The sequence below is a fragment of the Curcuma longa genome, chromosome 1, assembly GCF_044706935.1.
Source record: "Curcuma longa cultivar G26 ecotype Majalengka, Jawa Barat chromosome 1, ITB_CL_G26_1.1, whole genome shotgun sequence".
NCBI classification, from domain to species: domain Eukaryota; kingdom Viridiplantae; phylum Streptophyta; class Magnoliopsida; order Zingiberales; family Zingiberaceae; genus Curcuma; species Curcuma longa.
The window spans coordinates 21,348,878-21,360,651 of record NC_133861.1 but is presented as its reverse complement, the minus strand read 5'-3'; the positions used below and the strand labels follow the sequence as shown (position 1 = coordinate 21,360,651).

Here is an 11,774-nt window from a genome sequence, read left to right as displayed (position 1 = left end):
TATTGAAGCATTGTTGGGTCAGTCAAAGCATGGTTTGACCGTTGACCTATCAGATCGGATGCTAACTTGGATCAATTATTGACTCATTTTGTCATATCAGACCAATAAAGATCCGTCATATCAATGTTGATACTAAAAAATTTTAATAAAGATTGCTATAGTTGGAAAGGGAAAAGGACTAGGATTATTGTTGGTCGGCTATAAAATAACAAGTGGAAGGGAAGAATGAGAATTGTGGAGAAGGGGAAGAAAAAAATAATAAAACTATAGTTGGAAAGAGAGGAAAAAAAAGAAGAAAAAGAAGAAGATAGGCATGTGGAGACTTACATATGAGACAATGAGAGTAAGGATGCTTACGGTGGTGGGAGAGAATAAAAATAAAAAAAAAAAGATTTTATTAAATTTTTTTAAACTCATTTAAAATTTTAAATCAATTTAATTTGATTTGATCATAACAATCAAATTAAATCTAAATCAATCTTAATTTGGACTAATATATTTTTTATCTTTACACCTATTTAATGAATTTTGTTGGACCTCAATTTAATTTTAATTCAACACTTTCATTTTATATGAATATAATTTGTTTAGTTATTTATTTATTTATTTTATTAAAGAATTCAATACTTAACAAAGCTTATATGGATAATAAAAAAATAGACTAGGTATAGCCTAAGACAACCATTCCTTGGATCCATCACCACCCAAAGCTTAATCCAAGCACGGTATTTGAGTGTGAATTTTTTTCGTCTGATAAGAGTAATAATATCTCTTCCTTGAATATGTATGTTGTTCAAATATCTAACTTTTCGATAAATAATTTCTATTAAATTAAATCGATCGTAGACCGATCTTACTTAGGATTATCTGAATTTTAATCGAGCAAAAAAAAAAATTATCTATGTAGATTTTTTACTTTAATTTATCCACTAAAGTCCACTCCTTTCACACTCAAACTCAAAGTAGGTCAAACCCGCTAACTCTAATTCTTAAACTCATCCCTATAATTCTTAAACCCATCCCTATATATACCTTGCACTTGGCAACAATGAATATTATGTCGATGGATCTTTCACTTAAAATAATGGTTATTATTAGGTTCGCCCTAATGCTTGTCAATTCTGGAGTTCCCATAGTTAATTAATATGCTTCCACTCGAATTAGAAATCTTAATCTTTTTTCCTTTGAACAACACATACAATAGCTTCATTCGTCAAGACTCACACCTGTCGATAAAAAGAAGATCAAATAAATTAAATTAAATCAACCAAGAGTACCTAAAATATGTACAAATGGTCCATTAGATCTCACTCTGGATGCAATTATTTATATGGTGTTATCTAATTAACGACAATGTCTACTTTTGTTTTTTATTATCCACTAATCTCTTTAATATCTAATGGCTCACTTCTCACTTTGCTAAATACAGTATATCATAGTCCCAAGGTATAATTAACACAACAGTAAAGGCACAGTGAATTTCTCTATATCAGTTGGACTACCGTCGAACTACTGGAATGTCTCAGTTGGACTACCGTGTCAGGAGCCATTTAAGTTTTTAAATTTATCTGATGGATGAATTAAAAGGGAAAATCATCCATCTCCAAGACTAATTAGACGCAAAGCCAACCCATATATATTTTTTTAGAAATTGATCAATAATTAAATCGGGACAGAATCAGGTACAAACGTTTTGGATGCCAAGCCAGAAACGCCCCCGCCTGTCGACCAGCTTGTTTTGTTCCGTGTTTGAAAACATCGATGTCTCATCCGTAGACGTAGATATTGACCCAGGGAAGCATGTTCGGTACGTGACTGCAATCGATCACATTCATGCATCTCCCTGCCCGTTTGGCTTGCAAATCAAGTGACCTTTTCTCTGTGGTGAAAGTGAAACGTCACTCACCAACCATCTACCAGTAAAATAGTCTTTGTTCTGTACAAATAATATTACGTGCATAAATAATTTCGTGTCAAGCAGTTAGATGCAGCTTTGGCAATGGCAATAGCTGGCACCAAAAGTTCCTCTTCAACTACCACATTCTTGTGTAGTGTGGGCATGCATCTTTTGTAAGTCAAGTCCGGTCCGGTCCGGTCCAACCAGACCCATTAGGTGCAGGATCTAATCAGTCCCAAGTTGAAGAGGTTCCTCATCACGATGCTGCCCAGGTGGAAGAGTCCGACTCCGCCGCCGCCGTTCGCCGCTGTCTCCTCCTCGGCCGGCGAACACTTGCGAAGCGAGCACGGACCGCGCTCGTCGCTCAACTTGAGGCTGTCGACGTTGACCTTCTCCGTGATGGCGTCGACGGTCCTCTGGCTTATGGCGCGGCCGGACGGGTCGGCGACGTAGAACGAGTTCGTGGCTACTCCGGCTTTGGTGCTAACTTCCGCCCTCGTCACCGACAGTCCGTGCTCGCGTAGGGTTTGCGTCACGTCCGCCAGTAAGCCCTTGCGATCCGCCGTCCGCAGCTCTAGCATCACTCCCTGCGGCGTGAAAAGGGGGCAAATTGCAGCTCACAATTTGATTTTGGATTGGGATGGTGCTGGTAGAGTGGAAAGTGTACCTCTGATGCTCTGCGCTCGATGGCGGCTTGGAGACATTGAACCACTCGCTGCCGCTCTGTTTCCGAACTGATCGGAGTGCCGTCCAAATGCCTTATGTAAAATTCCTAATTAATTCACGGATTCAGCGCAATACGAACGATTTTACGCAGATTTTTGATGCAAAATTGGATCTTGGAGCCAGAAATTTTACTTGGCGAGCTCGAATGCCGTCGGTGTCGACGGTTCCGTGGAAGACGACGTACTCCATGTCGATCAGCGTGCAGACCACGTCGAAGAGAAGCTTCGTTCGATCACGGCACTCGACGTTGACGACGGAGTACCCGCGGTCTACCCAGTTCTGCACAGAGACCACCAACGGCGTTTTGACCCGGCAGCCGGCGCGCTCGTAGTCGCGGTCATCGAACATGAGCTGGTGCATCCTGCGATCGGAGTGAGCCGTCGAAGGCGGTCCCACGCCGGCGGTGACCCTCTCACCGTGGTCGCCTATCAGCACGCTCCGTAGCCGCGCCACGATGCGGTGAGGGTCGTTGGCGCTTCCGAAGACCACAGAAATAAGACACGCGACGCGGCCGTTGTGCGTCCACACCTTGGCCGCCACGACGTCGCACTCGGCATCGCGAAGCACGGCGAAAATCTCGGAGAGAAGCCCCGGGCGGTCGTCGCCCGCGAGCGCCAGCTCGGTGGCGCCACACATCTCGCCTCCAGCTACCTCGACCGGGACATCATTGCCGTTATCCTCGGCATCAGCGCAAAGGGAGAGCTCGAGTTTGGAGGCCAGGGGGCAGTCGGCAAGCTTGCGACCGTGGCGATCAGTGACGTGGAAGACGTTCATGAACCAGCGGCCGTCGGAGGAGATGTAGGCCTTTCCGATGACCAGATCGAGATCGGCGAGCACACGGATGGCCTCCAAAAGCACGCCACGCTCCCGAGCGCTGTCAACCTTCACCACCGTCGCGGTGGCGCACACCGCATTGTCCACCACCACCCTGCGCCGCCCTGAATTCAGCAAGCTAGCTAGCGCCCTATACTCCAAAACAGAGCAAAAGGAAGAAAACATTCTTACTCTTACCGGGGAGTGTTCATACGAATGATGAATTTGTCGTACTCCTCCATGGCAGGCTAGTGACCTCCACCTGCCTCCTCCTCTGCTCCTCTTCCTCGCCCTTCCTTCGCGTATTTAAAAACTGCGAGAGAAGACTGAAAGACTCCGTCGGCCAATCTAAGAGGCCACCTGCCACCTTTGCTTCTCCAACAAACCACGTGCAATTTACACGTTGGTAAAGACGGCGAGAGAGTCCTCCGCACACGTGGGGGCAGGGAGCCGACGACGCAAGGGGTCGTCTTCCTTCCGTGCGCCCTACGTTATTATCATGCCAACCTGCCTTCTGCTTCGCGATGCGCATTGTGGTGTGTGCGACCATCTCATTAACTAACCAACCAACTAACCTCCTCGTTCTGGCCGGTCTGCCCTATCCTGCCATCCCGACCAAATAGGAGAGCAGCACGTGTGGCCCAGGGTCTCGCTACGTGCGTTCCGTGCGGCAGGATCTAGCGGTGGATCTCCCACGGCAACTGCCATATCCTTCGTGTCCATGTTTTAAACATGGGATCCAGATTTCTCGAGAATCCATTGATCGAATCAATTAGATTTTAAGTATGGTAAGACTAACTAACGCCATACGCCATTGAACGCACGATATACCAGTTGAGAAGTATTGACAGTATATATGCATTTTTTATGTTTTAGAGAGAAGTTGGCTGCAGCCTTTTCTAATAACTTGCTGAAGGTTGCAACGTACGTGAGTCATGGACCTTGTGGAATAAATTGATGTCGCAATAAAGACGACGACACCGCTGCAGTTTTCAGCACTGCCAACTTTTCTTTCGCTGCACCAAGAAACCATTTCAAATACTGGCATGTCGTCCACCTCCTTGGATCCTCCAAACGATGGCCGGAAACATTCTTCCGTTGACTCTGTGAAATACTTCGTCTATGGCAATTATTCAAAGATTAAGCTGAAATAGAACATCAAATGCTGGTGCTTTACTTGATCGACAGCAGTGGTTGACCTAACACATTATTAATTTGGACCTAACCCTCTGCGGTAATCTGAAAACCAAACAATGCTGGCATGTAACAAACCAACTGAATTTGTTGGGCAAAGTAGGTCAGCAAAAAATTAGCACGTTGTGCATCACACAGCCATCAACAATCATGTTACGATTCGTCAGGAACAGCCTTCCTTAAATTCTTCCGCACTGCTTTTGGATAAAGCAAAACAGAGTGTAATCATTGCCCTGCCTTAGCGCTTTAATGCACGCAGACAATTGTGGAACTCTTCCATCTTCGAGGATACTAGCTATGTACCACTAACCCCCAACGTCTTCTGGTGCAAGATGATTAAAGCACAGCCGTGCCCTGCCCTGCCCTGGGCATGGACCGGCATCCATCGTTTTAGCTTTCTGTACCTCCCCTCGGTTAAGTGGATGCTTTATTGCTGCAGTTAACGCAGCCTTACCGTTTCAATGCCTTCCTGGGCTTATTTCGGCAAACGCTGCGAAAACCATGCTGAAACGACTCTGAAACTTTCAGTGCTAGCTGTTGGACTCGGGGGCAAGGGCGCCCTGCCGAAGTGACTTGCTAATTAGGCATCGTGCGTGCTCGAAGACTGGCTTCGACAAATCCATCGCCTGAATGCTCGTAGTCTACGCGCCAAGCTACTAAGAGAACATCTGTTATGGGTGTTATGATTCGGTCTGTAAAAATCAATTTCAGGTTGAAACACGTTAGACAGAGAGTGTGATTTGTCAGGACACATTGGACAAAATGAGAGAAGCTTGATCATCAAAGTTGACTTGACCCTGGGTTGACTGGACTCTACCAATCCGACTCACTCCACTTACTCAAGATCCCTATCCAGTCACTCGTCACTCACCTATTTACTCGGCCAATCACCCATCTATTTGGATTCGCCCCTGATCCACCCTACTTCAAACTCTGATGTCCACGGTCTACCTATAACTTCCAATTCAGCTTCCTTGTCCTGTTTGAACCAAGTATCCAGTGCGAGATCAAAGTCCTACTCCCGACTCACTAAGCACGACACTCTTATATTCAAATCATTCTCTTAGTCAGTCAAATCTTTCAGTCAATCACATCACCGCCACCAAGAAGTTATGGGCCATGACAAACTGCCCCTCTTATCATGCCTAATGATGCGATTTATATTATGACAATGAGAAGACATTTCATACCGTAATGATCGCGACAAGGTTTTTTTTACAATCTGACAGGACATTTCTTTTGACAAAATCTCACTGCGAAATATTCTCCTTAATTAATAAAATATTTCTCCTCTGACAAAATCTCATTGCGTAGATATTCTCCATAATTAACGATCAGACAAGTTGGTATAATTCTCTCTCCTCCGTCTATATAATCTCCTTATTCTGCGTGTATAGGTATGCAATCCTACAATATTCGACTCGCTTCTTCTTTCAAGTTTATTCTTATTCTTTCAGTGACTGACTTGAATATCGGAGTAGTCAAGTCAGATACACCCCTGGTCTTCCTTTTTTATTGTGTTAGTGTTTATAGGCCTCGGAGCTCATTCTCTTCTTCTTTCTCACGATATCAACCTTGGTGCTGTGTGGTTGATGACATGTCCACGAGACAAACTCAACAGTAACAATATCAATTGTCAAGAAGTATATTAGCCCCTGAAGCATGCAGCAATAAAGACATTTGATTTTTCCTCTAAATGGAGCGCAATTAAAAGGATGCTGGGCGTCTGAGCTTATTGCGTGCAATTCTCGATTTACTCTGGTGGCCAGTAGGAAACCTTCGTGAGACCGAGCTGATCACCTTAGAAATAGTCAATGGGACTAACTGAGATTTATCATTTTTTTTATATTAAATACATTTGACGGATATTGATTTTTTCCCCCACGGATTCGTTGCTTTATTTCACGGGAACTTATTTTCAAATGTAACGGTCAACAAAGCTTCCGAGTAAACAAAAAATCTGAAATGCCGGGGGTAAAATGAAAGTTTGGGATCAAAACGAGATTTTCTCAATTTCTGAGGCTGCACTGCTTAAATGCTTTTATGTGGAACGACATAAAGAGCCTGCACAGTAAGGTAAAATTCATTTCGAAAGAGGGTCCGCGTTCTTGTTTCCGCCCTTTCCAGAAGGCGAAGTGGAGAAGCGGCCTTCGTTTGCTGCGCTAGGGTTTAACGAAGGGATTCAACCAGGGAAGCAGACCGCCTTGCCGGCAAAGCAATGGCGAGCGCCGCTGCTTCCCCGAAGCATGTGGATGAGTCTCTTTGGTGGGACTCCTTCGTTGGACTCTTCGGCGAGCTCGACAAGGTCCCTCCTTCCAAGGACCCCCCCGACCACCTGGTAGTCATATGCATCCCTCCCGCCTTTTTTTCCGCTCGGATTTCGAAATACCGGACTTATGATCTTGGCTTCCTTCAGGTGGAGAATCTCAAGCGGCACCGCGCCTGGTTTTTGAATTCAATTGCGTATTTCAAACCCCCGGATCAAACATCCAGACTCGCTCTAGACTCTCCGGAACTAGCTGTCGGTTCACATCGGCTCCTTGTGAAGTCTGAACTGAGAAAAGACGCTCTTCGAGTTAGCGAATACATGGTATTTTGCTTGCTTCCTCCCCACTCCTTCCATTCTCATCCTAATACTGTCACTATCACTCGAGGTAGCACCATACGTTTAGTTAATCAGAAGTTGAGTCCATCGTTCGAAAATTGTCTAACCAAGTAAAAATTGAAGATAAAACATCACACAAAGACATGTATCCAAGAAGAACAGAATAATTAAAGAGGCAAAAGCATAAACCGCCAAATAGAGTGCAATATCCTATGTTATGCTCATGAAATGTGGCCAAATCAATGCTAAATAATGCTGATGAACGCACATGTTCTCAATGTATCAACTTCTTCTTTCAAGTTTATTCTTATTTTTTCAGTGACTGACTTGAGTATCGGAGTAGTCAAGTCAGATACACCCCTGGTCTTCCTTTTTATTGTGTTAGTGTTTATAGGCCCCGGAGCTCATTCTCTTCTTCTTTCTCACAATATCAACCTTGGTGCTGTGTGGTTGATGACATGTCCACGAGACAAACTCAACAGTAACAATATCAATTGTCAAGAAGTATATTAGCCCCTGAAGCATGCAGCAATAAAGACATTTGATTTTTTCTTTAAGTGGAGAGCGCAATTAAAAGGATGCTGGGCGTCTGGACTCATTGCGTGCAATTCTCGATTTACTCTGGTGGCCAGTGGGAAACCTTCGTGAGACCGAGCCGATCACCTCAAAAAGAGTCAATGGGACTAACTGAGATTTATCATTTTTTTTATAATAAATACATTTGACGGATATTGATTTTTTCCCCCACGGATTCGTCGCTCTATTTCACGGGAACTTATTTTCAAATGTAACGGTCAACAAAGCTTCCGAGTAAACAAAAAATCTGAAATGCCGGGGGTAAAATGAAAGTTTGGGATCAAAACGAGATTTTCTCAATTTCTGAGGCTGCACTGCTTAAATGCTTTTATGTGGAACAACATAAAGAGCCTGCACAAGGTAAAATTCATTTCGAAAGAGGGTCCGCGTTCTTGTTTCCGCCCTTTCCAGAAGGCGAAGTGGAGAAGCGGCCTTCGTTTGCTGCGCTAGGGTTTAACGAAGGGATTCAACCAGGGAAGCAGACCGCCTTGCCGGCAAAGCAATGGCGAGCGCCGCTGCTTCCCCGAAGCATGTGGATGAGTCTCTTTGGTGGGACTCCTTCGTTGGACTCTTCGGCGAGCTCGACAAGGTCCCTCCTTCCAAGGACCCCCCCGACCACCTGGTAGTCATATGCATCCCTCCCGCCTTTTTTTCCGCTCGGATTTCGAAATACCGGACTTATGATCTTGGCTTCCTTCAGGTGGAGAATCTCAAGCGGCACCGCGCCTGGTTCTTGAATTCAATTGCGTATTTCAAACCCCCGGATCAAACATCCAGACTCGCTCTAGACTCTCCGGAACTAGCTGTCGGTTCACATCGGCTCCTTGTGAAGCCTGAACTGAGAAAAGACGCTCTTCGAGTTAGCGAATACATGGTATTTTGCTTGCTTCCTCCCCACTCCTTCCATTCTCATCCTAATACTGTCACCATCACTCGAGGTAGCACCATACGTTTAGTTAATCAGAAGTTGAGTCCATCGTTCGAAAAATGACTAACCAAGTAAAAATTGAAGTCAAACTTTGGGTGATTTAGTATTCGATGTATCACATCTAGACAAATCCTTTAGCAGATACCGCGTTACCAAACGTGCAGAGGGCTGATTCCGGATATGTTTATCCTGTGCTTTTGATTTTTGATTTGTTTCACAATTTTTCCATTGGATTTTTTCTTCGTGTTGTATATTACATCGCATGTCTCATAAGAAACTTGTTTTTTCCCCTAATGAATGGTGTAATACATCTTTGGTGGTTGCTTAAATCATAGGCTTCACAAAACATGTTGTACTATATAAGTTGCATTTGCAGCAATTCTGTGACACTGTTCGTGATGTAGGTTTATTGTATCATATGAGGTGTTCAAAACTGATATATGATATCAGTACAAACATTCTGCATTTAATAAGAAATTTTTGCATATTTAATTAAGTTGCTTGCCACAGAGTACTCCAAAAGTACATTCCTAGCACTTCACCATTATACCCTTGTTGGGTCTGTTTTTGGTGAAACTTCGTTTCTGGTAATTAGTTGAAAATTTAATAGGTCTATTTTACTAAAATATTACTTCTGAGTTTCTTTTGTTTTCTCCCTTCTAGTTCTTGGGGGTGAAGACTAGTTTCCACTCTCCAGGAGTCAATGTTGGACATGAGCTCCTTTCTTTGGAAGCCACATATTATGGATTGCCAGCAAAACTTACTCAAATATTTGCTTACAGACTGCTGTAGCTGTCAATATTTCGTTCTTAATGAAGTCTATGATTGAAGAGGTTGTTAAATCTAGACACTCATTAGAAAACTATTCATAATACATTCATCCCATAGTTGTTTTTTTGGGATATTCATGAGGTTCTTAATGAAGTCTATTTATTAGACATATTATGGCCCCATAATTGTTTTTTTAGATAGATGACTATTCATTAGATATTAATCCCATCAACAAGACAATGTATCTATGGATTGTCCTATTAAATGGTGATCAGTTCTTCTGTAGTTTTGGATGTCTTTCTGTGTCTTTTATTCTCGCATGTCAAAAATCTCAGGTTAGTTTCTGTGATTCAGTTGAGTTGGTCCATCAACATGATGCCCTCATCTATTGAATGATTTCTATCTACACAGATAGACAAAACCGATTTCTGTTGTCTAATGCATTCAATGAATTCATGATTAATACAATCTTTTTGTTGGCATTTGAGAAAAAAACCACTCATCCTCAATGTTGAGCACTGTAACTTGAATCTGAAAAGATTCTTAGTGTTGTATCATCCTCTTAAAATGCTTTTAAATAAGGATATATAAATAATGCTTATCTTGTAGGCATATTTTTTTACATTAAGATCATACTGGGAAGGTTTCCATCAATATCATATGGCCTACCACATTACCTAGTCTCTTTCTAAGTTGTGTGCATTTCTTCTTATCAAGCCATTTGTATTTTGAACTCTGGTGACACTGAATTCTTTGCTTTTGAAATAGTTATATTAGTATGAAAATTTACTAATTCTGTTCCATAAATTTATCTTTGTATTATCCATTAAAATCACAAATTTTTGTGGAGGAATGAAAAATTTAACTGAACATTTGTAAATTATCATATTATAACATACTATCCTTTTAGATTTTTGAAAATTTACTACTTAGCATACAGATTCTGAAGCAATTTCATGTGGTCTTTTAGTGTTTAAATGAAGTGCAGTCATACATCCTTGTTCACCGATACCCCAGGATCAGTGATTCAACTGTTGATGGTGAAGATAAAGAATTTTTACATTCTGTAAGTAATATTCTTCTTTCCATTTGTTTGTGGTCAAGGTCCCATAATTGTCGATGCACTTATCTTGTGAATTTGTCTTTTCTAGATTTGCACTCTTCACCTAGTTTGTTCACTAGCTGAACAATGTCAGGCATGATGCGTCATGAGTAACTCCACTCATATTTGTTGCAATCAAGCCACTCTTTGTTTGATACCTTATTTCAATATATTCTTTTATTAGCTTTAACTCATTCTTAGCTTAATCCTACAGATTAGTATTCTCTTGCTAGCTGTAATTAGGCTTCAATGTTTTTGATCCATCACTGATGTTATTCTGACACTTGGTTAGATTGATTCAGCTATCATTACTGACATACAAGGTGGGTTTTAAGTTTGGCATTGACTGGTTTGATAGTGGATGTTGTCTTGGCCTTCTCATCCTAAAAGTCTTGCTCTATCTATCAAAATAAGGACATAGTTACAAGTCTAGATGACGTAGAATAGTAATGCAACAAGACAATACTCTTCTTGATTTCTTTCTCCTTTATCTTGTAGCAATCAATTTGTCGTAGGAATCTATTAAACTGATACTATGCTGCAATGGTTTATTTGGAATGTCAAATAATTAAAGACTATTGCATACAGACTATGATGATTGTTTTTCTTGTGATCCACATGATTAGTATTACATTGACATGACACAACAAGCAATAATGTCAAATAATTAAATGCAAACACAACCAATTTGTATGCTGTTGACACAAATCTAAATGGGTAACTTGATTATTATACTAGTTGTGGTGTCTCAGATTTTGATCTTACTTAATCAATGCATTTTAACATGATTGTTGATGCTAAACTCCAATAGAAATATGAAAATGTTAAAACAACAATATAAACTAATGGTCATACCACGTCTCAAGAAGTGTATGCATGCAATATGCAATCGGCCCATTCCATAATGCATATGAAAGTATGTGGGGGCATATGAGGTTAATATTAAAAAATAGTTTGTAATGAGAAAAATGTCTAAATATTATCTAATAGGTATATTAGTTAATTTTCCATCTAATTCATAATTGCACTAGGGTTTGTCAACAATGTAAAACATCTAATTCATAATTGCACAATTTTCCATCTAATTCATAAACTAATATGTAGAGTTGGCCATATTTGTAAGTAATGATATGACTAATATCTAAAGTGTCTTATCATTTGC

General features: G+C 41.6%; 2 protein-coding genes across 4 annotated transcripts in view; one reads left to right on the top strand and one right to left on the bottom strand.

Annotated features, from left to right (window-relative positions):
- Positions 1-1,739: 1,739 nt before the first annotated feature.
- Positions 1,740-3,772, bottom strand: LOC141828388 (ACT domain-containing protein ACR8-like). Of its 3 annotated transcripts, none has more exons than XM_074715825.1 (4): positions 3,629-3,772; positions 2,756-3,551; positions 2,565-2,669; positions 1,740-2,484 (listed from the first exon to the last, which is right to left on the bottom strand). In XM_074715825.1, exons 2-4 carry the CDS (start codon positions 3,395-3,397, stop codon positions 2,110-2,112), a joined length of 1,122 nt encoding a protein of 373 aa, XP_074571926.1. In that variant the 5' UTR covers positions 3,398-3,551; positions 3,629-3,772; the 3' UTR covers positions 1,740-2,109. The 3 variants fall into 3 exon arrangements, with proteins under 3 accessions (XP_074571926.1, XP_074571918.1, XP_074571932.1); XM_074715817.1 differs by having other exon boundaries at positions 3,635-3,772; XM_074715831.1 differs by having other exon boundaries at positions 2,756-3,561; positions 3,635-3,695.
- A 3,076-nt stretch (positions 3,773-6,848) lies between these two features.
- LOC141826101 (uncharacterized) overlaps positions 6,849-11,774 on the top strand; it is a 49,031-nt gene continuing 44,105 nt past the window's right edge. The window contains exons 1-3 of the mRNA XM_074713357.1: positions 6,849-6,968; positions 7,047-7,220; positions 10,481-10,576. Coding sequence (XP_074569458.1) covers positions 6,849-6,968; positions 7,047-7,220; positions 10,481-10,576 — 390 coding nt within the window. The remainder of the gene's footprint in view (positions 6,969-7,046; positions 7,221-10,480; positions 10,577-11,774) is intronic.